The sequence below is a fragment of the Pollicipes pollicipes genome, unplaced genomic scaffold (assembly GCF_011947565.3).
Source record: "Pollicipes pollicipes isolate AB1234 unplaced genomic scaffold, Ppol_2.1 Scaffold_3216;HRSCAF=3773_pilon_pilon_pilon, whole genome shotgun sequence".
Classification (NCBI taxonomy): domain Eukaryota; kingdom Metazoa; phylum Arthropoda; class Thecostraca; order Pollicipedomorpha; family Pollicipedidae; genus Pollicipes; species Pollicipes pollicipes.
This window is the reverse complement of record NW_023596251.1, coordinates 3,008,199-3,035,741: the sequence shown is the minus strand read 5'-3', so window position 1 is coordinate 3,035,741 and position 27,543 is coordinate 3,008,199. Positions and strand designations below refer to the sequence as shown.

General features: G+C 57.9%; 2 protein-coding genes across 2 annotated transcripts in view; one reads left to right on the top strand and one right to left on the bottom strand.

The window, feature by feature from the left end:
- Positions 1–608: 608 nt before the first annotated feature.
- Positions 609–22,586, bottom strand: LOC119090961 (mitochondrial Rho GTPase 1-A-like). Its single transcript, XM_037213687.1, is given in 19 exon segments — positions 609–2,662; positions 4,251–4,292; positions 6,447–6,643; positions 7,038–7,250; positions 7,605–7,735; positions 8,777–8,942; positions 10,010–10,111; positions 10,357–10,417; positions 11,235–11,355; positions 13,487–13,652; positions 14,638–14,679; positions 15,394–15,495; positions 16,573–16,653; positions 18,429–18,509; positions 19,577–19,674; positions 21,482–21,587; positions 22,009–22,031; positions 22,034–22,189; positions 22,504–22,586. Coding segments are annotated over 18 exon segments (1,941 nt in total). The 5' UTR covers positions 22,116–22,189; positions 22,504–22,586; the 3' UTR covers positions 609–2,535.
- Positions 22,587–25,645: 3,059 nt separating this feature from the next.
- Positions 25,646–27,543, top strand: part of LOC119091019 (cell wall integrity and stress response component 4-like) — a 13,664-nt gene continuing 11,766 nt past the window's right edge. The window contains exon 1 of the mRNA XM_037213740.1: positions 25,646–25,822. Coding sequence (XP_037069635.1) covers positions 25,646–25,822 — 177 coding nt within the window. The remainder of the gene's footprint in view (positions 25,823–27,543) is intronic.

The window sequence follows — 27,543 nt, the reverse complement described above, 5'->3', positions numbered from 1 at the left end:
TGGTGGCTCAAAATCGCTCGTTTGCAAGGCGAGTGTGCTGCGTTTCGAGGTGCTGACTGACCCGCCTTTGAGTTGCAGCGTTGGACCTCTTCAACGTGATGGTTTTTGTCGTTTGCTCCGTGTTCAGCTGGATTATCGCGTCAAGCAAGCCCGGGGCGCAGCAACCGAAACTACACGTGCCACTGAGAGAAACGTAAAAGGACGTCTGTTTGGCATAACGCTGCGCTACACACATATGTCAGGTTCAAGGCCATGTAGTAGGTTATATTCTTTCCTCTTGATGTTACGTGACGACAGACCCTCTCCCCCCCCCCCCCCCCTCCCAGCCCTCCCCCGGTCGCCGCCAACCTCTGTCCCCCCCCTAGTCAAACTTCCGTAAAATATGTGCTGCATGCTTGGGAACTGGTTCAACTTGTTTGCCTCCTACCGCACCTCATCACACAACGGCTGGATCGGTCCACGCACTGACGCAGCGAAAAAGGCGACGATGGCACGGCAGGTTGCATGCCTTCCCGAGCATCACAGAGCAAGAAGTGTTGACAAGTGTCCCATGCAACCACACTTGCCTTGCCCATGTCTCTCGCACCTGCGAGGCCAGACAAGCCGAGTAGCATTTGTACTTTATATTCCTAGCTCAGGTGGACAAAATAACACTAGAGCCCGCTGGCGTCCGCTAAGCGAAAGTCCACGTCTTCGAAATCACGTCAGCCACACCTAAGTACAAGCCAGAGAGCAAATGTACAGCTAATGCCGGGGCGGGAAGCCGTTTTCACATTCTCTCGCTATGACCTCATCCCGAGTACGGTAGGGCTGCAGGGCGCAGGCAGAGGTCAGCCGGCGCTGGGGCCGCGTGGGCACGCATTTACGTCCCGTGCGCGACACGCCACCCTACAACACGAGTCAGGGGGGGGGGGTTCGGATACGACTATTTTTGCATGAGGCCGCAGGCGACATACAAAGCACTCCCGTGAGGTCACCATACTCACCAGTGACGTCAGGGAGTACCCCGGCCAGAAAATATCGCCAAGACCACGGCTGCCGACGCAGTCACAGCACCCAGGCAGACTTTTGAGACGTCGCCGACATACGTTCGAACATGGGACATGTTGAAGTGAGGCCACCGCTTCCGGTAACGCCGTCGCGGAACATGTGGTGTACATCACGGCCGTCAGTCCTGCGCCACGTCCCGCACTTCGGCAGCCCCACACACATAATCCAGTACCGGAAAACAGCCCAGTCTTGCCGCGCAACAGATCCCAGTGACGTCAAGGAGGGTCACAGTGACGCGCACAAGTCGCTACGGTAGTGTCTGCCGGACCGCCGCCCGCGTCCAGCTCCCCCGTCTGAGTTCAAGCCGTGACCACACACATTCTGTCTCGATCACTTGTCTCGCGCCTTGCCACAAACTACAAGCCCGCGACCCCCTCCCCCTCCCCCCTCCTTCCGAACTGCAGGGGCGTTCGTTCCGCATGCCTCCTCCCCAGGTCTTCCTATGGACCGGCTAGCTCTCTCTGACAGCCAGCTACCACAAAGGAGGCGTGTTCGTCCCGCACCGACCCACTCCCAGCGTGGCGCGAGACCGGAGCTACGCGGCGCTCATAACCGCACGCCACTGGCCGCGCGGTGCGGACCTAGACGTCACGGAACGTGAACCACGACGCCACTGCACCGGGCTGCGGTGGCAGCACGGAGCGCGTCCGATGACGTCACTCGACACCACACTGAGCCGCCGCCACGACCGGAGCGACAGCCGCATCCCGCGGATCTACAAGTGACGTCACTATGACATCGCAACGACACGCGCGGCGGGGAGAGGAGAGGGTGCGTGTCTGTATTACCGCACAGCATACCTAAACACGGTTTGGTCTGGTCTGGTTTGGTCTAGCCTGGTCTGGTCTGGTCTCGGGAGTCGTGGAACAAGCTCGAAGCGATAGCATGCCGCGTGCGTGATACAACCCCCGCCATTTCTTCCCGCGTTTTTTCTCGAGATTCGTCATGGCGGGACTCTGCCGCGTGACGGCGGAGTCATGGCGGGACTCTGCCGCGTGACGGCGGAGTCATGGCGGGACTCTGCCGCGTGACGGCGGAGTCATGGCGGGACTCTGCTCTCTGCGGTCTCCGTCCTACGTGCTCCAACCACAACTCTGCGGTAGCGCTCCTCACTGTAATTGTTCGGAGTGACGTACCAGGACACCTTCTCGCGGCAGTTCATCGCGAGCTAGAGGGCGGAGGTCTCGCAACGTCCCCCTAGCTGCATGCCGGACAATTCTGCCATTCCCCGCTCCCCAAGCGACCCTTACACCCTGCAGGGGGCAGCTGCGCGCCAGCGGGCCCTCCTGCGGCGGCCGACCGTCTGCGCGTCGCCGGTCCGGCCGGGACCCTCGCCCGCCCGGCGGCTCTGTGCCGGCTGGCCGGCCCGCAGCCGGCCCAGGCCAGGCTGCTCACACACCACCAGACACTCGGCGCCTCACGGGCTCGACTCGGCCGCGCACGGCCGCCCTACGCTACACGGACGCCACTAGCAGTAGCCGCCCGTCATTGGTGCAGGTGGCGCGCGTAGCGGACCAACACGAAGCCGGCGCACGCCACGGCGGCCAATCCGACGCCGAGCTTCAGCCAGCCGCCGTTGTCGCGAGGAAGCAGCCCCAGGCTGCGCAGGTGCCTGCAAGGGGAGCGGCGGGGGTCAGCCGTCGGGCGGCGGCAGCGCGGTAGATCGGTTCAAGGCTTTGTGCCACGTCACGAGCATGATGGAAGCTAAATACCGCCCCCACAGCACAACACCCACTCCCGTACGAGATCAGATACGAGATGATATTTATTGGAAGTTTGATTCAAAGGCGATGTCTCGCAATATGTTACTTAATGCAGCAATGCTGCGACTTTCGGTGCAATGACTGGCCACCTGCACCGGACTGCGCGCATCCAGACACGTGCATGTCACGTGATCACAAACCAATACTACCTGGCAAATGACGTATCATCTGATACTGTATTGAACTGAACATGCTTACCAAGAAAGGCGCATGGTACGGTTAAAGCCACAATCGTTGACCTCGATTGGGCTGTACCAGTGAATACATGTAATTTTTTACTGAAAGTCAATCATGCAGTACCACGGAAATATTCCATAAGCCATCTTATTGGACCTAGACAGCAATCATTCCTAAAAGGCAGTCAGGCACTATAAATATTGCGAAGAGGCGAACCAGCCAACTCATTTAATTCGCAGCCGTTGCAAGCAGAGCGAAACAATACAGAGAAACGAGGGGTCCGGTCAGAGTCGAACACAGGAGCGCTCCCGCGAGCACCGAACACAGGAGCGCTCCCGCGAGCACCGAACACAGGAGCGCTCCCGTGAACACCGAACACAGGAGCGCTCCCGTGAGCACCGAGCACAGGAACGCGCCCATGAGTGCCGAACACAGGAGCGCGCCCGTGAACACCCAACACAGCAGCGCCCCCGTGAACACCGAACACAGGAGCGCTCACGTGAGCACCGAACACAGGAGCACTCCCGCGAGCACCGAGCACAGGAGGGCTTCAGCGAGCACCAAGCACAGGAGCACCCCCGTGAACACCGAACACAGGAGCGCCCCGTGAACACCGAACACAGGAGCGCTTCCGCGAGCACCGAACACAGGAGCGATCACGTGAGCACCGAAGGCAGGAGCGCTCCCGTGAGCACCGAGCACGGAGGCGCTCCCGTGAGCACCGAGCACAGGAGCACGCCCGTGAGCACCGAACACAGGGGCGCTCCTGCGAGCACCGGGAATCTGCCTGCCACCGACAGGTACGTATTTGGTATCGCCGACTATACGAGTTACAAACCAGTTATCTAGCAAAGTCCCGCCAGGCGGATGGCATTGATTTGGCCCAGCAAAAGAAGAAAAAACAGCGGTCACATATGAATCACAGAACCGACGGTAGGTGGCGGGCTGGGGATCCAAGGAGCAAAGGAATCCAACGGTCGAACAGCAGAGCGCAATTGCGCCAAGGGCTGCGCCACATGCAGGTGGGCATGTAGGCAAGCATTAATGGAAAAGGAAAAACAGGAGGGAGCCAGGACACCGAGAGACGTGAAGTGAAGTGGCATATAATAAGCGGGAGAAAAGACGCCAAGCAACTGCCGAACAGGGCAACGAGCGACCACGGCAGGTAAAATAAGCAGCAGAGAAAGAAGAGAGAGAGAAACATGCGAACGGAACAGTATGACGTAAGTGCAGAAGTGGCCAGAACGCCCGACAACTGACCTTCCGCTCCGCGAGAAGAGCATCCACGCGGGCAAGAACCGCCTGCGGTGCCCAGGAGGCGAGGGAGAGGACCAGAGGAGGTTAGTACCCGGCCGCCGGACGCTCGGCTGGCCCGGCGCAGGGTCGGACGCGCCCCGCCGCACAGCTCAGGCGACGGTACAGCACCACAGCGCGGACACCAGCACCATTGTGGGGGCAGGCGGGTCAGGCTGGGCTGCAGCGGCGGCGGCGGTGGCGGCGGGCGTGACCCAGCGCCAGGCTCTGCAGCGGAACACCCCAGGCCAGGTCCGGCTCCGGGACAGCCGCGGTCTGACCGCCGCGGTCCGAGATGGACGGATGGCACAGCGACACCGCATACGCCACACAGGCCCACGCGACAGGCCCAACAAATGGCGCCCCGGCCGAAGCAGTACACACCTCCCCCTCCCCCCGCCAGACCCAACACACGGCGCCCCGGCCGAAGCAGTACACGTCACACATACCCACGCGCCAGGCCCAACAAACGGCGCCCCAGCCGAAGCGGTGCACGCCACACCACCCCCACGCGCCAGGCCCAACAAATGGCGCCCCGGCCGAAGCAGTGCACGCCTCTCCCTCCCCCCCCCCCCCCCCCCCGCCAGACCCAACACACGGCACCCCGGCCGAAGCAGTACACGCCTCTCCCTCCCCCCCTCCCCCCCCCCCCCCCCGCCAGACCCAAGACACGGCGCCCTGGCCGAAGCAGTGCACGCCACGCCACCCCCACGCGCCAGGCCCAACAAACGGCGCCCCGGCCGGCCCCAGGTGACGCTCATGCCTGGGCTCAGACTGGCGGAGGCGCCGCCTTTCGGCCAGAGGTGGCGAGGCAGGCGACAACGGACCACCGGCACGGCCGGACAGCGACATGGAAGGGGTGTAGCTCTTGAAGTCAATAACTAGATCCACAAGTTGACTTTTTCGCCTTTTTCTACGATCATGACACCACAGACAATGAAAAGAACTGAATTTCAGGGTGCCGTGAACAATGCTTACAATTAATTATTTGCATGTTTTCTTGTACTTTCCAGCAAACATAAGATACGTTATTGTCACCATGGCTACAGTGTCATCATTGTCATTGGAAAGAAGGCCGGGTCCAGGAACAGATCGGCAGGACCTGGACCACCACAGCAGAGGAGGCGACCGATCTCCGCTTGCGCCGCCTATGCTCCGAGCGTTACGTCACTGGGTCTCCCGCGCGGGCACGCGCGCCCCTCTCCGTAGGAGGTAGATACAGCGACGGACGCGGCGGCGGACCGGACGGGCGGACGACACCCGCCCCACAGCAGACGAAAGCAGACGAGAGCTGCAGCCCGCGCGACACTGGCGCCGACGCGGCCAGCCAGTGAAGCTGCCGCCCAGCTGAGGGCAGGTGGCACATACAGCTGCCGAGGGGGCAGGAGAGGCAGGCCCCAGGCCGGCGGCATCCGAGCCACGCTCACAGCAGGGCGGAGCTGCACCACCCGCCATCACGCATACGGCTGCCGAGGGGGCAGCAGGAGAGGCAGGCCCCAGGCCGGCGGCATCCGAGCCACGCTCACAGCAGGGCGGAGCTTCACCACCCGCCATCACGCATACGGCTGCCGAGGGGACAGCAGGAGAGGCAGGCCCCAGGCCGGCGGCATCTGAGCTACGCTCACAGCAGGGCAGAGCTTCACCACCCGCCATCACGCAACGCAATCATCCGTACCGCGCCAGGGACGCACGCCACACTTGGCCACAGGCACGCTGCGGGACAGAGGTGTGGGTGGTTCACACGCCACAGGCTCCCACCCGGAGAGATCACACACCCTCGTCATCCAGAGGGGGGCTTACCCTGCCACCGCTTTAGCGACGCCACGCTGCCCCTCATGTCACTCACACTCCCGCAGGCCCTGAGAGGCGGCTGAACCAGCACCGCTCTAGCGACCCCACACCGCCCCCGAGATTACTGTTGCTCTTCCCGCTCGTGCTCCACGCAAACCAGCAGCGACAGGCATGCCGCAACCACCAGCCACCACCCGTAAGTCAACATTCTCACAAATCATGCGGGCAATGCTTCGACACCAGTGTCGAAAACGCATCCCCTAGTCTTTTCAGTGCACAGTGCGCCTTTTGCCGTGTGCGAGCACAGCGAGAGGCCGGCGTTTGGCCAGCCGGCTGGGGACGGCGCGGGGGCAGGTCGGCGCGCCTACTCACGGGTAGGCGGCCATGGTGGCCAGCTTGAGGTAGACGTCCCGCCGCACGGCGCCGGTGCACGTGACGCTCTGAGGCGGCGGCAGCCGGTGGCGCCGGCAGAACTCGCCCGGCTGCGTGATGTACTGCTGGCGCACCTCGCCGCGGTCAGACTTGTTGCCCACCACTAGACACGGCACCGGCGTCTCGGCGAAGTACTTCTGCGGACCGCAGCGAGTGGCGAGTGAGTGGTGCCCGTCACTACAGGCACGGTGTTGGCGTCTCGACAAAGTATTACTGCGGACGGCAGCAATTGTCGAGTGAGTGGTGCCCACCACTAGACACGGCACCGGCGTCTCGGCGAAGTACTTCTGCGGACGGCCGCAATTGTCGAGTGTGTGGTGCCCACCACTAGACACGGCGCCGGCGTTTTGGCACAGGAAGTGGTGCAGTTTGATGAAATGGCAACTAATTACCACGAGGTACGACAAACGCCGCCGGTATCTCGTCGCCGCTCGCCACGGCACAGCGCATGCCCAGCCACCTCTCACGCCGCCGAACGCCACACGCAGCATCTCGCGCGCCCAGGACCCAGCCCGAGGCCCTCTCGCTCACCAGGTAGATGCCGCCGATGTACTCGAAGCTGTGCGGGTCGGAGGCGTCGTAGACGAGGCAGACGACGTCGCACTGGGCCTCGGACGGCAGCAGGGTGTCGGTGATGGTGTGCACGTCGATGTCGCGCAGCAGCAGGTACCGCTCCTGGCCGTACACCTGCACCGGGCTGACGGTCTGCTTCGAGAGGTCCGACTCCAGCAGCGTCTCCACCGTCTGGTGGCGGCCAGTGACCGCTTAGTTGGCGGGGGTGGTCTCGCCTGACGGCGCGTGTGGAGAGGGCACAACAGTGCACGGTCCGACACTGAGAACTGAACGCTTCCAATGCCGCGGTAATGTGTTCGCAAAACACATCAGCAGCCAGTGAGTAGCTCCTAAATCTTTTCGGCAGCTTTTTCTGCACAACACTATCATAGTGATGAGCCAAATTTAGGGCGGCCGCGCGCCAAAAGACCATTTACCAACACTTCTCCTATATAGGGATAGACGATACTACAGGCGTTTCTGGGTGATATTAACAGGGAGCTCCAGCCGGCCCCTCCCCCACCGAACCCGTCCCCCATGGCTGACCTCGACGTTCCGATTCAGCAGACCCTGGCAGAAGGTGGTCTTGCCGGCACCCTTGGGGCCAATCACGTGACACTGGTAGGCCGTGCGAGAGGTCTGCTTCTTCTGCAGATCCAACCGCTTCTCCCGGGTCACTGCCGCACAGTGACATCTAGTGAGCGCGTTAGGAACTAGCACGTCGTCCCGCAGCTGGCAGTGACATGAAGCGACTGTAAGGGAACTTCACGCAAGGACTCACGGGTGCAAAGTGGCACTTATGAGGCTGAGTGAAGTTGGCGAAAATGGGGGGGGGGGGCTGGAGAACAACGGGACTAAGTGCGATGTTGAACAGAGCGTGCGCGACCCACGTGCAGGGATAGACGATACTACACAAAGCTACTCCAGCCCGTTTCACTTCAGGTATGTTAAAATGCAAAACACTAGCAATGGTGCAATTTCGACAATACCCGACATTTTCTACCCTGATACTAGGTCAGAGCTCCGTGACCTTGAGTCAGAGCGATGACCCTTGACCAGGGGGTGGTGAACAAGGTCACTGCACAGTGACATCGTCCCACATCGACACCGTACCCCAGGTCATGGTAACGCAACTTCCTATCAAAGCAGAGTGACCCTTCGTTAAGGTTGGCGACTCTTAGACTGAAACAGTGACCCCGGGTCAGAGCGCGGCGACCACGGTCAGAGCGCGGCGACCCCGAGTCAGAGCACGGCGGTCCCGGGTCAGAGCGCGGCGGCCCCAGGCCAGAACACGGCGACCCCGAGTCAGAACGTGGCGGCCACGGGTCAGAGCGCGACGGACCCGGGTCAGAGCGCAGTGACCCCAGATCAGAGCGCGGCGGTCCCGGGTCAGAGCGCAGTGACCCCGAGTCAGAGCGCAGTGACCCCGAGTCAGAGCGCGGCGGCCTCAGGTCAGGGCGCAGTGACCCCGGGCCAGAGTGCGATGGCCGCTGGGTCAGGGCGCGACGGTCCCAGGTCAGGGCGCAGTGACCCCGGGCCAGAGTGCGATGGCCGCTGGGTCAGGGCGCGACGGTCCCGGGTCAGGGCGCAGTGACCCCGGGCCAGAGTGCGATGGCCGCTGGGTCAGGGCGCGACGGTCCCAGGTCAGGGCGCAGTGACCCCGGGCCAGAGTGCGATGGCCGCTGGGTCAGGGCGCGACGGCGCCGGCTCGGCCGTACCGTGGATGGCGGCCGACTGCAGGTCCTCCATCACGTAGCTGTAGCCGAGGTGGCCGAGGAACTCGAGCGTGCGGCCGGCGCCCAGCAGCGTCCACAGCGTCCACTGCGAGAGGTACCCCTGCAGCGTGAGGTAGCCTCGCTGGTCGGTCGGCACCGTGTTGTACACCTGGCGGCGACGGACGGCGGTCAGCGGCGGCGGCGGCGGTCGGCCAGACCTGCGGGCGGCGCCGAGAGATGGCAGCACATGCCGCAGTCGTGCCGCCTGACGTCAGGCAGCCAGCGAGGAGAACACAGCCGACTGTAGTGACGGCTGCCGCACCTGTTGTGAGAACGTGTGCAGATAGCAACAGACTGCTAACAGATCTAAAAGCGTGGGAATGGGGCGCAGCCGACAAGCCGTGGATCCTGAGGCACAGCGCAGGTCGAGAGCACCTCCGGGCCGCCGCCACCGGGGACGGGGCACACGCCGGACCGCCACCATTCGGGCGCGACCGCCGCACCCGCCACCGCAGACTGGTTAGCGTCGCCGCCCTCCCCGCCGGGGACGACGGAGAGCGACGCGTCACAGACGACCGTAAGGAGAGGAATGAACGCATGTGCGCTTACCTCGGCCACCGATGGACCGAGCGCAAGGCCGTGCACGTGCAGGGCGGGCCTACATCCGTCAAGCGCCGAGCAGGGCACATGGCAGTCAAATGCTCAGGTTAGGCGAATGTGCCGAAATGCCCGTGTGATCCAATGGACTCTATGCTGCGGAGTCAGGCCGCGAGGCCAGGCGGCTCTATAGGCTGCGGTGCGCCTCTGCACGTGACGCGCGTCTGCCCCTGCCCGTGCGGGCGACGTCGGTCGTACCTGCTTGCCCCCGGGGTATGTAGGGGCTCCGGGCAGCGGCGGTCGCACCTGCTTGCCCCTGGGGTATGTAGGGGCTCCGGGCAGCGGCGGTCGTACCTCCCTGCTCCAGGGTATGTAGGGGCTCCGGGCAGCGGCGGTCGTACCTGCTTGCCCCCGGGGTATGTAGGGGCTCCGGGCAGCGGCGGTCGTACCTGCTTGCCCCCGGGGTATGTAGGGGCTCCGGATGGCGGCGGCCGTACCTGCTTGCCCCCAGGGTATGTAGGGGCTCCGGGTGGCGGCGGTCGTACCTGCTTGCCCCAGGGTATGTAGGGGCTCCGGGTGGCGGCGGTCGTACCTGCTTGCCCCAGGGTATGTAGGGGCTCCGGGTGGCGGCGGTCGTACCTGCTTGCCCCAGGGTATGTAGGGGCAGGTGGAGAAGAGCTGAATCAGCTCCTCCGGGTCCAGGCAGCCGTCCTTGTCCACGTCGTACTTCTCAAACAGCGTCTGCGGTCGACATGGGCCCAGACACGTCAGCGCATCACACTAGACATCGGCCAGACGTCACGTGCACACCACTCCCAGGTCCGCCAGCGCGGCGCGGCACTCCCGTGTCGCGCGCTCGGCCGGCGCCACATGACAGGCTCCGGAGTCGCCACTGGTGGTGAGGCGGCACTGAATTCCGGGACAGCGTACCAGTCGGCCGGCGCCCTGCACACGCAGCTCTTGGAGAGACCTGCGGCACGACTGACCTGCAGGAACTGGTAGCCCTTGTGCGTGAGCTCCGTCGAGCAGCCCGGCGGGATCCGCAGGCTGGAAGAGCGCCGGCGCGTTACATCGCGTGCCCGGTGGCGAGCCCTAGGGCCGGTCGAAACGCCCCGCAGCACGACGAGGTCACGATTGGGGACGGCCGTGAAGCTCGACCACACGAACTCAGCTGGTCATGAGGGACGGGGAAGCTCGAGGAGTAGCGTGATCTGTCACGAGTGCACGCGGGAGATGCCCCGAACCCGGCATCAATGAGGCGACCCTTCAGGCCAATGGGGAACCAATGTCGGCTGGTAGATGGAGATGGCGCAGCGACGGAACGGAGATAGTGGTGATGACAGACACGTCAGATGAGGAGGTCAGGGTTAATGGATGGGGAGCGCCACGATAGAACAGCCTGTCTTAAGGGATGGGACGGGTATGGAACTGACGAAGATCTGTGTGTGGAGTGTCTGGTGTCTGTGTCTGGTGTCTGGAACAGCAAAGGTGGGCGACGGATGCCAGTAGTGTCAGAATGTCGGAAAGTTGGCATGTCGGAATGTTGACATGTCGGAGTGCGAGCATGTCGGAACGTTAGCATGTCGGAATGTCGGTATGTCGGAATGTTGGCGTGTTGGAAGTGTCGGAATGTCGGAATGCTGGCTTGTCGGAGCGGCGCGTTCGGTACATAGTCCCGGCGTCCCACGTTCAGGGTCGGACATCCCTACTCGTCGCGTATGCTGAACGGAGCGAAACATCGGGTCTGCACGACACCGAGCTCCCGCCTGACCGGGCAGAAGGGACGTCACGAACACGCGGTACCGGGTAACCTGCGGACGGTGGACAGGCGTCGGCCGCCGCCTCCAGGCAGTCTGCCACTCACGGTGGGAAGAGGTACTCCTTGGTGAGCGTCAGATCGTCACCGTAGCCGAACTTCCTCAGCACGGTCCAGGTGGTCTCATGCCGGCCGCGCTGGATGAACAGACAGTGCAGGAAGAGGAACCCTGCCGGACGGGCGGAGCGCGCACGTGAGCGGCACGAACCCGAGGGGCGGCCGCTGGAGGCCGCCGCGCGCCGCTCCGCAGTTCCGTTCCGCAGTTCCGCAGAATCAGACCACCTAGCGCCCAAAGGGCTCCCTCCTATCTCATCAGTGGTCGCCCATACTGTCCTCTGTTGCTACTGACCGTAGTCTTCTTTCAAGCGGCCACTCCCCGCCACGTCGACAAACACAAATGATGAACGTCATCCTCACAAAAAGACCGTACGAATCCACTAGCGTCGCGTCATGAACAGCCATCAACCAAACTCACCCAAGCACAATCCACCACACATTTTAATTAGCACCTGTTAACCAGCTACAATTCCCCACCACTTTGGGGATATTTACGCCCTACGAGCTTTTACTACGATCGACCCCCTCCCTCCAGCGCCGCGTATCTCCTCCCCATCCTGGCCACTCCTGCACCCTGGCTTCCTTCCCCTGCCTCTCATACGCCATCACCGTCTACCACACCCTCATTCCTCTCAACCTCACTGCTGTCAATTCCCTACTCTCACCCTTTGTAGCATCTGTCCGGGTACGTTCACCTTGCCGCGCGTTCATTTCACGGAAGTCTATCAATTACTGCACCGTCTGCTGTCGCCGATGTCTCCGGCGCTGTCGTCTGTCGTCTGCTGCCGGAGATGCTCCCCTGCAGTGTCGTCTGTTGTCTGCTGCCGGTGATGCTCCCCTGCAGTGTCGTCTGTTGTGTGCTGCCGGTGATGCTCCCCTGCAGTGTCGTCTGTTGTCTGCTGACGGTGATGCTCCCCTGCGGTGTCGTCTGTCGTCTGCTGCCGGTGATGCTCCCCTGCAGTGTCGTCTGTCGTCTGCTGCCGGTGATGCTCCCCTGCAGTGTCGTCTGTTGTCTGCTGCCGGTGATGCTCCCCTGCAGTGTCGTCTGTTGTCTGCTGTCATCCGCGTTCCCGCGCTCAGCCCAGCCGGGACCGGCGGCCGGCCGCGCCCGGCCCGACGAGCCCCGCCGTCGCCCCGCCAGCCGCCCCGTCACGCGAGGCGTACCCAGACGCCGAACTGCCCACAGTCACGTCAGTGTACTGCTGCTGTATAACGCAGCTGCAGCGGGTACTTCATGGCCACGCGCCCAGCATGGCGTAGACGTGTCATCGGCTCTGGGTTCAAAGCATAACACGACTGTTGGTTGTTGTTTATTGGGGCTTTTGGGCGCGCCGACTGCAGCGGTCATTTGGCGCCCCTAACGAGGGTTGCAGGAGCCACCGACGGCATTCCTGTCATCTTCTGGCCGGTACTGCCGTCGTCGCTGCCAGTGACGCCTGCGCTGGCAGGTGCTGTCTCTGCCGCTCCACCAACCGCTAGCGTTGTTAGTCAGTCCCCCAAGCCTGCGCCGCCTCTGCCGCTCCACCAACCGCTAGTGTCGCCAGTTAGTCCCCCACGCCTGCGTCGCCTCAGCCATTCCACCAACCGCTAGCGTTGTCAGTCAGTCCCCCACGCCTGCGCCGCCTCTGACGCTCCACCAACCGCTAGTGTTGCCAGTCAGTCTCCCACGCCTGCGTCGCCTCAGCCGCTCCACCAACCGCTAGCGTTGTCAGTCAGTCCCCACGCCTGCGCCGCCTCTGCCGCTCTACCAACCGCTAGCGTTGCCAGTCAGTCCCCCACGCCTGCGCCGCCTCCGCCGCTCCACCAACCGCTAGTGTCGCCAGTCAGTACCCCACTCCTGCGTCGCCTCTGCCATTCCACCAACCGCTAGCGTTGCCAGTCAGTCCCCCACGCCTGCGCTGTCTCTGCCATTCGATCGACCGCTAGTGTCGCCACTCAGTCTCTTCACCCAACCATGCGTCGCCGCTTGTCACGGCGCCGTTTTTTTTTTTGTAAGAACTTCAGGACTCTAAGTGTCTCTGTATGGGCCCACCGCCAAAAATGGTAGAGGCATGCTTCATCCCTTTCCAACTGCCATGTCCCCTCCACTCTCACCTCTCAAGCCCAAGTTTGCCCACTCCCACCCTCCCCGCGCTTAACTCCCCATTCTACCCTTCCATCACACTCAACCCTACCCCACCCTCACCACTCATACTCTCATCCCTTCTCTTCTCTTTCTTCACTCTCTCCTCTCCCTGACCTACCGTCCAGCGTGAGCGAGTCGTCCACCACGCCGTCGCGCACGTTGCTGACAACGATTGCCTTGACGTCCTCCAGGCCCTGCGCCTGCAGCGGCGCGTTGAAGCAGCGCCGCTGGAACGTGTTCAGCTCGTCGTCGCTAAGCAGGCCGTCGTTGTCCATGTCGCAGATCTGGGGTCAGGTCAGGTCAGGTCAGGTCAGGTCAGGTCAGATCGGGTCAGGCCAGGTCAGGTCGGGGCGGGTCGGGACGGCACAAAGCATCGCCAGGCTATGTGAGAGCAGGCCCTTTGTGCACACTGACCGCAGTCGCCTCATCCGTTACGCGACAGTGTCCAGCGTTCACACTAGGGCGCCACGGTGGAAAACCTGCAACAACGGGAGCCCAGACTGGGGAAACGACGAGCCATCCACTCCAGCGAGTGGCACCTTCAGTCCTTGTCATTACCCTGAACACGCCAGCAGGCGGACGATGCGACCGCACGCGTGAGCGGGCGGACCGACCACGCCCGGAGCCCAGTACCAATCGGTCCCCCAGCCCGTGTCTGGCGCGGCGGACCGGCCACGCCCGGAACCCGGTACCAATCGGTCCCCCAGCCCCAGTGTCTGGCGCGGAGGACCGACCACGCCCGGAACCCGGTACCAATCGGTCCCCCAGCCCCAGTGTCTGGCGCGGCGGACCGACCACGCCCGGAACCCAGTACCAATCGGTCCCCCAGCCCCAGTGTCTGGCGCGGAGGACCGACCACGCCCGGAACCCGGTACCAATCGGTCCCCCAGCCCCAGTGTCTGGCGCGGCGGACCGACCCCGCCCGGAACCCGGTACCAATCGGTCCCCCAGCCCCAGCGTCTGGCGCGGAGGACCGACCACGCCCGGAACCCAGTACCAATCGGTCCCCCAGCCCGTGTCTGGCGCGGAGGACCGACCACGCCCGGAACCCAGTACCAATCGGTCCCCCAGCCCCAGTGTCTGGCGCGGCGGACCGACCACGCCCGGAACCCAGTACCAATCGGTCCCCCAGCCCCAGTGTCTGGCGCGGAGGAACGACCGCGTCCGGAGACCCCGGTCCCAGCCGGTCCCAGCGGCTGGGACCGACCCACCGACCACGCCCGGACCACGGCTCCATTCGGCCCCAGCGCCTGGCGCGGCGGTGCTCACCTTGAAGATGCGTCCCAGGGCCGCCTTGCAGCCCTCCGTCAGCTGCCGGCCAGGGAGCAGCGGTCAGAGGGTGCCACACAGACCGGCACGGGGACTCAGGGGCGCACCCGGTCTGCACGGCGGGCGGGCGGGCGCCACACAGACTGGCACAGGGACACAGGGGCGCACCCGGCCCGCGCGGCGGGCGGCGCGGGCCGGGACTGGGCACGGGGCATCGTTCTGGAGGGGCGGGGTTGGCCCGTCCAGTCCCAGCTTTCGTATGAATATCGTGGCTGTCTCTTCCCTCTCATCCGGCAGATGCCCGTGTGGAGCTGGTGACCGGCGGCACTGCCGGTCTATCGACAACTTCGCATTAGCCGCACAGGCTGACGTACTGCAAGCTCCAGAGCAGCTACCCCACCTCAGGATGCGAGTAAACACTAATATTAAGAAATCGATATGCCTAACGATTGCTGGGCCTAGTATGCTAAAAGGAAACTTTAAACCCACGCGCTGGGGTGTCAGGAAACACCACCATAGGAAACACATAACGGTTAGTTTCCCAGGCTATTTATATACGTCATTCTTCAGCGGGGCACATCGGCGATGCCGAGTAATTGACCGTGCGGATGCTCATACCGTACCATTTCAAATCTTCGTCTCATGAAACCAGCCCAAACACCATGCTGACTACACCAGGCCGCCCTGGGCCCGACCCCTCGCCATCACCCGCAGAAGTGTGACGTCCCGTGACGCCGCCGCGGGGCGCGGACTCACGTTACGTTCCGCCGTGTTGAACAGCGGCGCGGTGGGGTGTAGAATGGCCTTCTGGGCGTAGTAGAACATCTCCGAGATGTTCTTCAGGGTGCGCGCCGAGCACTGAAAGCCAGCCGGCCTCAAGTTAGCGCGGACCGGCAACTGGGAGGTGGGCCTGGTGTCCACGACCCTCCCGAAGGGGTGAGGCACAGTTATACCCCTTTACAATTACCACTACGTGTTTCCATGACGCGCCACGCATCACCACATGCGTGGCGACGCGTCACGCACCACACACGCAGGCGGGGCCACCCGATGGCATCGCATGCGCACAACACCGTACGGCAACACAGAACGACAGACGTTATATCCCGACAGTTGGTGTCAGCAGCCAGTGGAAACACATTTCGGACCCATCGCTGGTGCCACAGCGGATCATCAGGAAAACTCTCGTCCTCTTCACTTCAAGCGTGAAGTTGTCCTTCAGTCCTTCCAGAACACAAAATTTCCACTGCGTGTCCACAGCGTGTCCACTGCTTAGCGTCGGAAGTGGTGAATGGTCGGAAAGTATGGGAGAATGTGTGGCGTGCCGTATGATTCAATTGCAGCGAAAGTTCACAACCGAATCGTGTTCCTTCGAGAAAGATCCGTTTGTCCACTCATGAAATCTACGACGGTGACAACCGACGTACTTGAAATGGTGACATCTCAAATGGTACTCGAAAGACGCACTCGTACCTTTAGTCAAGCCAATCCGGGATGATGAAATGGATGCTCCATCCCGGTGAGCACGGCAACAACTCCCGCACTCACGACCTCTGAGATATTACCTCTCAGCAGTCAGCCGGCAACACAACCCGACCGGCAGCTGCGCCCGGCACCCGGCGTAGCTCAGCCACCGCAGCCGACACCAGCTGTCAGGGGTCACCAACAGAGGGCAGTCCAACGTCACCAGCTGTCAGGGGTCACCGACAGAGGGCAGTCCAGCCGTCACCAGCTGCCAGGGGTCACCAACAGATGGCAACCGAGCTGTCACTAGCTATCAGGGATGACCGATGGAGGGCACCCCAGTCGTCACCAGCTGTCAAGGGTCACCGACAGAGGGCACCTCAGCTGTTACTAGCTGTCAGGGGTGACCGATGGAGGGCAACCCAGCCGTCACCAGCTGTCAGGGGTCGCCGACAGAGGGCAGCGCCTCACCTCCACACAGGTCTCGATCTCCGCGAACTCATTCATGATGGGGATGACCGCCTCCAGCGTGCTGTACTCCACCAGGTCCACCTGCGGCACGGGCGGAGGGAGGGGGTCAGAGATGACGCGCTGCGCACACGGAGGTGGCCGGCCCGACTCTGGAAGGTGGCTTGCAGTCAGCGCCACTGCGTCCGGAGTTTGACGAAGATGCAGTCACACCCAGATCCGTACCCGTAGCTGAATCGGCCAGAGCGCCGGCCTCCCAGCCTACCGGTGGCGGGGTGGGCGGATTCGGGCCGCTTCGGCGCCCGCTGTTTGCCCCTGGCTGGGGTGGCTCGCGGCCACACTAGGTCAAGCGGGGTCAGAGGGCGGGCGGACCGTGGCAGGCACTGTAGTGGTTTAAACTTTCGATACAAAAACTATCCGTTGAATCGGAAACTTCTCGATCGGATGGTGGGATATTTACATCACAAGCAGTGGTTAACTTGAACTCGGATTCCGGAAACCAACTCCATCAAAATGTTCAGTTTTCTATCGGTGAACAACAGCTTAACAGCTAGATGAGCGCAACCACTTCCAACAAATGACGTCAGAGCACGTCAAGCATACGGAAACAGATGTCACTATTCGAATAGAAATGTTTAAACATTCCCCCCCCCCCCCCCCCTCTTATTTCGCGCCATCATCGCTTACAGCCTTTAGCCATCTGTCACGCGCAATCGTAGCTTTAGATGCTTACATTTCAAGAAGCAGGTGACGCGAGGCACATGTGACGGTCATGTACGCAAGACCGGGTCATCGGCAGGGTTTTTGTCTAAATTTTCAAACTTTCTCCCACTTTTTAAAGAAACGCAACGCACATCTTCACACGCCCTTTAGGGAACGCCAGCGACAGCAGTGACCATATTAGCGCTCAGGGGCCATGGGTCAGCCGGGATTTGAACCGGGCTCCCCACGTGGGAGCTAAAGGTGCTGACAGTCGGCGATTACGGCCCCAAGTGTCGCAATATGACGCGGTGGAACTAACCAGTTCTTTTTTTTGCGCACCGTTGAGGGTTCCACAGGAACTGGATGTTCTCACGAGCGTCAAACAGGAGCGCACTATCTGACCTGCCTTGGCTTGTACAAATTATTACCCTTGACGAACTTCCTTGCATCAGAATCGACTGCTTTAACAGCTCTTAGCCTCTGCGTATTTGGCCACTTGCCGAGGCGTTTGCCCGTCACTGGTAAAGCGATCCCGTCTCTGGTGCAGCAGTTCCTTTCGCCTCCTGTGTGCCGCCGCGGCCAGGCTCCGGCCGCCCCGCGAGGTAATCGCCACTGCGATCAAGTCGTGTTGATGACTGAATTGTTATTGAACTGCTTCTACGTGGTCTGTTTCCATTTTGTTATTGGGTAGGGTACCGATTTGGGCAATATTTTATGCATATCCTGTCGCAAATATATCCCACATTTTGGGTATGCGGTTGCAGTTATATCACAGTACCATTGCTGTTCCTTTCATCAAGAATCATGTGGCTGCAATGTAACATATTTAGCAAACAAATGGATGTCATGGCCTCCGAGCTTCGGCCAGATCACGCCAGTTTTAACTAGTTTTAACCTATGACCCCAATATGGCAACAGAGACCAGCGTTGTCAAGCTGCAATACTGGGCTCTGCCATATGAAATCCCGGCATTAAACGCTGGGAGATGCTGAAAAGAAGGAATTGAAAGGGAAATAATTATGTTCCGCACTTCAGGGACCCGACAATTTCACCAAAAGCGAAAAGCTCTTAGACACCCCAGTGGACAGGCGAAACGCCACATTGTGGAGGCCAACGCCAGCACGCACATTACGCGTGCGCAGCGCGGCAGCACCTACCTTGTTTCCGACCAGGATCACTGGCGTGGAGTGGCCCTCCCCGAGTGTCTGGCGCACCAGCGGCAGCCAGTAGTCTGTCACCTGAGGACAACAACATCAGCTCAGGTCGGGCAGATGTCTGGCGCACCAGCGGCAGCCAGTAGTCTGTCACCTGAGGACAACAACATCAGCTCAGGTCGGGCAGATGTCTGGCGCACCAGCGGCAGCCAGAAGTCTGTCACCTGAGGACAACAACATCAGCTCAGGTCGGGCAGATGTCTGGCGCACCAGCGGCAGCCAGAAGTCTGTCACCTGAGGACAACAACATCAGCTCAGGTCGGGCAGATGTCTGGCGCACCAGCGGCAGCCAGAAGTCTGTCACCTGAGGACAACAACATCAGCTCAGGTCGGGCAGACGTCTGGCGCACCAGCGGCGGTCCAGTCTGCCGCTGCCTGGGACGCGGACGTCAGCTCAGGTCGGGCAGACGTCTGGCGCACCAGCGGCGGTCCAGTCTGCCGCTGCCTGGGACGCGGACGTCAGCTCAGGTCGGGCAGACGTCTGGCGCACCAGCGGCGGTCCAGTCCGCCGCTGCCTGGGACGCGGACGTCAGCTCAGGTCGGGCAGACGTCTGGCGCACCAGCGGCGGTCCAGTCTGCCGCTGCCTGGGACGCGGACGTCAGCTCAGGTCGGGCAGACGTCTGGCGCACCAAGCGGCGGTCCAGTCTGCCGCTGCCTGGGACGCGGACGTCAGCTGAGGTCGGGCAGACGTCTGGCGCACCAGCGGCGGTCCAGTCCGCCGCTGCCTGGGACGCGGACGTCAGCTGAGGTCGGGCAGACGTCTGGCGCACCAGCGGCGGTCCAGTCCGCCGCTGCCTGGGACGCGGACGTCAGCTGAGGTCGGGCAGACGTCTGGCGCACCAGCGGCGGTCCAGTCCGCCGCTGCCTGGGACGCGGGTCGTCACGGCAATGTCCGCCAGCTGCCGGCACACGGTTGTCCGGCCCTTGCGGGGTATGACCATAACTCTCAGGTAGCATCGACCTCCCTTGAACACATCGGTTGCACAGCCATGCAGTGGGCTACCCGTTGGCTGGCAGCTCAGCTTTTCCACTCATGGAAAACTGCCCTCATTTGCCGGTCGCGAACAGCACCATGTGGTGCTTGTCACACCTTGTCAAGGGTGTCCTCATCGTCGACGGCGTAGATGACACAGATGACATGCGCCCGCAGCAGCTCCGCCAGCAGCTGCTCCTCTGTCTGCTCCAGTGCTGCCACACACAGGACAGTCAGCACATGCCACCAGTCAGAGCTGGTCATGGGGTGGGTCACTGCTGCCAAAACTTTGTCTGATCTATATCATATATCATCTGAGCATTGTTTTTTCTGTAATCCAATACCACATATCACCATGATTTTCTCCTGCAGTGCTAAAGCCATACCTTCATATGGCTAAAGAGCAGAGTAATTTTGCAATATGAGGGTGCCAATATCAGAATGTCAGTTTTCATGATCAAATTTAGTGATGCATCATGCTAAGAAGACATGTTCTAGACCTTCATGTATCAACACTTGTTAAGATTTTAGCACTTACTATTCTAGCATGCTAAGATGCCAAATGCCAAATGCCTCAACAAATGACTTCAAAAACAACTTGGCCCATAGTGCCTACATTAATGTGGTCAGGTCAAATTTTCAGCATTTACTTTGTTGTGTACAAGGTCAGGGTGTACTTTACTACCTAACATTAGAAAAAATAATTGTACACCATTTGTCATGTTTAAGGCAGGACATATAGTAAATAATCACAAAACAGGTAGATTCATGCTCTTACCTTCAATTTTTTTTTTATAATTACGATGGCGAGCTCCCGAGTGCCGCACACGCACAGCAGCCGCGACACCGGCGCTATTACTGCGCGCGGTCACATTACTGCGCATCAAGCAGCATCAAGAACCATAAAAATGTACCGGGCCAAGGTAACAAGAATCCATGAAATTTGATCCTCGACGCCTACGGGACGGGCGGCTAAATAAAAGCTCACTATACAGCACCTATATATATGGCATGGAAAATGGATGCCAATGGGATGCTGGGTTGCAGGGGATATAGGGTGGGGAGATTGGGATAGGTTAGGTTAGGTTACGTTAGGTTAGGTTAGGCTAGGTCAGGTTAGGTTAGGTTAGGTTAGGTTAGGTTTGGTTAGGTTAGGTTGGTTAGGTTAGGTTAGGTTAGGTTGGTTAGGTTAGGTTAGGTTAGGTTACATTAGGTTAGGTTATGTTATGCTATGTTATGTTAGTTATGTTATGTTATGTTCAGTTTGGTGGGTTGGGTCAGGTCAGGTCAGGTCAGGTCAGGTCAGGTCAGGTCAGGTCAGGTTAGCTTAGCTTAGCTTAGCTTAGCTTAGCTTAGGTTCTGGTCTATTCTCAGTTAGGTTAGGTTAGGTTAGGTTAGGTTAGGTCAGGTTAGGTTCGCAACAACGCAGAAACGGCGCTTGGGAGCCGAGGCGGTGCGGTGCAGTACGTGTGGCGCTCGGGAGCTCGCTACCGTATTTATTAAAATTCGAGGGTAGGAGCATGATTCTACCTGCTTTGAAATTGTTTACGACATGATCTGCCTTAAACACGACGAATGGTTTACCTTGGTCCCGTACATTTTGTATAGTTCTTGGCAAGCAGAAATATTGTATTTACGTAACGGCAACGCAGAAACGGTGCTGGGGAGCCCAGGCGGTGCTGTGCGCGCGGCGCTCGGGAGCTCGCCATCTTAGTTATTGAAATTTGAAGGTAGGAGCATGATTCTACCTGTTTGAGATTATTTACGATATGTGCCGCCTTAAACATGACAAATGGTGTGCAATGATTTTTTCCAACATTGGGTAGGAAAGTACACCTACACCGGGAGGGCCATGCAACTCTCCCAAGGTCTTATGTGTTGCAAAACTTATTCCTAAAACCAGTAAAGGTGGTGAAATAAACTGCAACATATCATACAAATGATGACAATGCAGCTTAGCAAACAAACAAAGTTAAGTGATGATACTATCCAGAAAAACAAGAAATTCACCAGCAAGCTTACAGGAGTAGTCCACAATATGTGTTGGCACTTTCTCAGGAGTGACATCAGCAGGTATAGTAATTTCTTCAGATTTTGCTGGCACTTCTTCTGGGAATTCTTCACTCACCTGGACAAAATAGAAAGCATGCAATAGCAATGTGAAATCCTTTTCATTAACACCATTATCACAACTTAGATGCATTACCTGGTCTCAGTGAAGAGTAAATACGATCAACTGTGTTTGCCAAAAGGCCAACTTTACAGGCAGCACCAAATGGCTTTTTCTAAGTTTCTTTAAATCCAAATTTCCCTTAAATCAATTACTTACACCAGCCACATAAGTTGTACCAAGATGTACAAATAACCACTGCAAACTGGCAACAATAATAATGCTACTGAGCAGGCAAAACAACCAACCAAACCTTTTCTGCAACTCTTCACATAATGGTTTGAGGAACCCATGGAAGTCAGATTTCAACCAGCTGAGAATGCTATGAAACCAAAGGACACCAAACCATACTAGCATGATAACCAGCAAAAGTACTTACTAGAGACAAGATCAAGGATGTCTTCCAACACCAGGTTCACCAAGCAACAGAATGCGGACATCTCTTCTTGACTGTACCATGTTGCAAGAACTACCCGCTTTGAGCATTTAAAAATAAGGCTATTCAGTGACTATTGAAATCAACACTCAAACTAATTTATCTTGCTGTGTCATTTTTGTAGCTGTCAGCAAACATTTCACAATGTAAATGGAATCATCACAAACAGGGTAAAGCAGTCTGGCACATGATGTAAGACATTGGATGGAGCAAATAAGCCGATGTAAGCCCTGACTGGAACATCTGGCAATAGATGTTGAATGCGAACAAGCAATCTAAAAGTGCATTTGCAGCCTTCAATCTTTTGAGAACCCATCGGCACTAATGAGGTTGCAACGTGCTTGGGTGGAAATATATTACCCCTGAAAACATGATCATGAAAATGGTAAGAACCGACCAGAAACTGTATCACACTCTGAATCCACAAACTGTTCTCACGCCACAGAGACAGGGTCGGTAACGCCCCTTTCCGTAATGACACACACACACTCATACACACAACAGGCCAACCTCCAGTTACGTTACAACACATTCACGATTTTCTCACGCGAAAAATCGTGGCGCGCTTAGCGATAGCGGCACGCCAAATTCGCCTAGGTTTAATTTCTTCTACTAAATTTGTAGAAGTGGCGTTTTGCATCTGCGTACTGGCAGCTCACGATGTTTTAAACCAAGCACAATACACAACTTTTTCGCCGCAGGAAAAATAACGACGAATTTTCTTTTCATTCTTTCTTGGCCCATAGAACCCAAGTCCAACTAAACCAGCAAGTTCGCAACGAATAGAATCTCATGTTTCAACGAGAGAGTAAAGTGAACTAAATTAGACATCATCCTCCCAGTCAGCGTATTGCTGCGGCCCTGCTGTGGCCCCATGTGGCTCGTCGGTTGGACCGAACAGCAACGCTCGGGCCACATGTGAACGCACCAACGCAACGCAACGCAATGCGGGCCAACGCACAACTGAACGGGGCTGGCCCAACGACTTAGCCATCCACGTGAGGGGTGGCATGCGCGTGGCGTGGACTGAGGAAGTAGTGGCGACGAATCTGTGGGGAACAGCAATGAATGCAAACTGTATCCCCCATCTTTTCCGTTGGGGTGACACCTACATCACCTCCTTTCATGATTTCAGGCGGCATAGATGGGGCTCTCGGAAAAGCGGAAATACTTCGCTTACGGTAGTACCGGAGAAGGCGTAGTGGCAGGGGCCATGTCGGGGCCGGAAAGGGACGTCCTACCGTCAGGGAGGTATCGTCTTGAGCCCTGACAGATCCAATCTTAAGCTTTCACGGCCGACCGGAAAGGGCCACACTTGTCTGACCTTCTGCCACACTTGCCCGGCCTTAAGCCAAACCTGCCCGGCATTTTGCTACTCTTACACACACTTCCCTCCCTTCAGCTGCACGATCCACCCTCCAGACACCCCACTTCGCCTTCAATCCACCTGAGCATATTCTCCTCTCTTCTCTGGTTGCATGCCTTCCAAGTATTTCTTCCTTCACCGAGGAACCGGTACCTCATTTCTCTCCACCCACCGCTGGTCCCTTTTGTGATAATGATAGTCATCATAATGCTAATGAAAAACACCGATAGAAGCATTCTCTGTTCGGTGAACCCCTTCGCGTTCCGCAGAGAGCTGGAGCTAGCTGTGGACGAAATATGTGACGCAAAGCCCATTGCTGTACAGTGACAAGGTAAGGTAAGGTAATAAGAAAAGATGGGAGAAAGTGCGTGAGAAAGAGAAGAAAGGCTCTCATAATGTGAGGTTTAATGTCATCGCTTAACATTTACAGGTACTTCCCGGATCTGCGCGCCCAGAGCCAGAAAATACTGGCGCAACCCAGCCGTGACATGGCGTTGCGTGGCATGAGAATACCGTCTGCGACACCGTCAGACTAAAATGGCCGGAAGGAAAAGCGCCAGCTTATTTTATGATTAACTGGAAACACAACTGCTCTTGGTGGGCGCAAAGCAAAAACTGTATAGTTTTTAGACGTTAGCTTTGGAGAACTCGGGGGATGTACCGCATGACAGGCACGTCGTCTAGCGGTTTTAAATGAATGGACATCCGTAAAATTAGTTTTGCCCCGCACGTAGATGATTTCATCATCTCCTGCTGCACGTTTCATAGTTGTGTTGCCAGTTACGAGGCCCCATAACGATTTAATGTCATCAGATAGTTTTGGCTTCATCTCGGTGCAGTTGGCGTTTGGCGCATGTAAGGCATCAAAATATTCTTTCGGCAGCTTTAGATTGAACTTACTATTCGAAATCAATGATATCATCTATAAAAGAATGGATGTTTTATGAGACATGCGAGATTGCTGCACGACCGTTACTTAAGTGCTGCAGTGCGGTGAACCGAAACTCTCACTGCGCATTGGACAGTATCGCTGCTGTTTTCCCTTGTTAAACCACTAGCATTAGCCATGGATATATGCGTGATATATATGTCTGGAGGCACGATATATGTTGAGCAAAAATGTCAAAGGCTGGCGTACTGCATCCACCTGCAAACGCGCCAAAAACCCAACCAGTCTGATTCTGTGAGGCATGTTTTCTGGAAACAAGACATACATATAACGGGTCGTAAAATTATGTAAGAGAGCCCTATTCTGGACGAAAAACAAGCTTCCGAAGAAAACTGAGGAGGCATAAAGATAGCAAAAGGAAAGAAGGCAAGTCCATGGAAAGGAAAACAATTATTCAGGCAGACGCATCTGGGCCAAGGGCTGTGAAAGGAGAATGGTTGTTTGCTTACAGAACAACAGGAGGAAATTAAAACTGATTTCTGCGTCAGCCGAATTCGCGCCTGCGTTGCCCACTTCCCGCGCTTTTTGCGATGCGAAGCGCGAGCGACGCGGGCGGCGCGCGCGCCTGTGCGCTGCGAGGGAGGCGTGCACTGGCCGCAGTTGTGAGCTGGCACCGGGGTGGCGCAGGCCTCTCCCACTGGCCTCCAGCGTCCGCTGTCTGTGCAGGTCAGCGCGAGTGCCTTCTCTCTGGACAGGAGCTGGCCAGCGCGCTGTGTCACCGGCTCTCGGTTCCAGAGAGAGGCCCGCCGCCCAGCCGCCGTTGGCAGCCGCAGGGGTACCCGACACCCCACGAGGGACCGCTGCGTACACCGCCAGGGGCGGGAGCCTTCGCGCGAGGTCCGACAGGTCGGAGCGTCGGGTGACGCCACCCAGCAGGGCTCGGACTCGGCGGCCGGCACCACCAGCGCTGCTCGGAGGCCTAGTGGCTGAGCTGGGGGACCTGCTCCAGTGACCTGAGCTAACTTATGCCAGTGACCTGAGCTAACTTACGCCAGTGACCTGAGCTAACTTACGCCAGTGATCTGAGCTGACTTACGTCAGCGACCTGAGCTAACTTACGCCAGTGACCTGAGCTAACTTACGCCAGCGGCCTGAGCTAACTTACGCCAGTGACCTGAGCTAACTTACGCAAGTGACCTGAGCTATCTTACGCCAGTGACCTGAGGTGACCTGCTGACAGCCTTCCACGGAGCCAGGCGGACTCAGACCGACGTGCTGAGAGAGTGGTGACCCGCTGCTGACCTCGTGGTGGCCCCGCCGCTAAGATGGCCTACCCCCACCTCGTGGCTCTGGGTCTGTCTCTGCTTGTGCTGCTCAGCCTGGGCTTGATCACGCTCTCCAACTACCAGATGACGGTGCGAGCTATTGAGGCCAGCAGGAGCACCACCACCACTACAACGACCACCACTACCGCCGCCACCACCACCACGGTGTCGTCCCTGGTACGTAGCAGCGAGGAGGCCGCTCGACCGGCGCCAATGTGAGGTCAATCACCACCAGAGAGCGGCGTTCACATCATCCGCAAGAGGGACAAGTGATGAGCGGACTGTGAAGGATACCGATAAGCCCTTGCTCATAGGATACAAACGGCAAATGAGATCTTTTGTAGCTTCTTCAAGGCTTAAAAGCCGGCACGGAAAGGCAAGCATTGTTCTTGAAATATTGATCGTGAGATCAATGAATTGGTTAACTTCTGATTTCGCTGACTTCCAATGTGCACCAAGCACTACGACAACAATACGTAGGCGTAACATAAAATCGATAGATCAAACAACGGTAGCATCCTGCGCATCATTGGTTCTGTTTCAGCTACACCATCAATTCGTTATTTGTCTCGCATTTCCCTTCCTCACATAAGTATGGCTTCACGTGAAAATGTGTCGTTAATAGAACAGCCGAATAAACACACACGCAAGCGCGAAATGAACTGTTCACCGCAGAGCAGGGAGAAAGGAGCTTTTTGCCCTTATTCTGTCATATGAGGAGCGGCTTTTTTAACACTTAGCACTAAGTATAACTATGCTGAAAAGATGAGACCGAATGACAGTTGATTAGCTGATTTAATAATCAGATGGAAATAATCTTGGGCTAGCTAGAGACCACGTAGTTTTGCTCAACATGTTGTACAACGCGCCCCTTTATCATGTTCTGCTTACATGTTACGCAACAAATGGTCTGTAGAGAGCAGTCGCTCACTTTTCATGCCGTTAATAATAAAACTGACCTTTTGTGGGAGAAGCTAAGCTTTTCGTTGAAATGCCTCGAATCAGGTGCGAATATGAATCGAACATCACCATGCTTCACGAGAGGAGTCTAGAGGAACGAATTAAGTGCACACACACACATATACTTAGTTATGTATCTATCTATGTATATACGTATACATATATGACTATATATTCATCTCTTTGCACATATACTGATAGAGAAAAAGGTCACTTTTCACAATGAAAGAGCATAAAATTTTGATCAGGTATCTGGTAGCTATCTGATATCATTGGCATCTGACATAACTAGTAAACTGATTTGAAACCTAACATTTTTTAAGCCGTATAGGAAGGGACCAACATGCAGACACCATTCTTCAGGCATCTATCAGTAACTATGATCTCCGTCCGTTGTCAAAACCGTTGTAGCGCATGCCACCAAGCTGTAAGTCGCGTTTTTGGCAGCTTCCCCGCTGAAGTGGAGGTTGGTGGTTTTGAACTTCATAAGATAAGACGACGACCTTGTCGATGTCATGACGTACTTCGGACGGTCGGCTGGTGCACCACGCCCCTGCATATTGTCTCCGGTCTTTGGAGATGTGCTATCTCCTGGCTGTGTTCCGGTGGACTCGAAGGACGGTACGAGGGCTCGAGCTAGTCGAGGCGAACAACCTGAGGTTGTGTCGAGAATGATGACGAGACTTGCGAAGTTGAAGCCCGGTGCAGCAGCCTGTCAGGTTCTGTTCGTTTGTCTTTCTTATTGCTACCATAATGTGCATCATTGCCTGGCATAACAAATATCCGCAAGTCTTGAATTAATGAGCACCACTACGGAGTGAGCCGGCTGAGCGCTCCTTCGACTTTTTAGAACCATCGCGAAGCAATGGAGTAGGGGAGAGATGAGAAGCCACTAATGGTAGTGACAAATTAGTTGTGATTGACACATTTCATTGGAT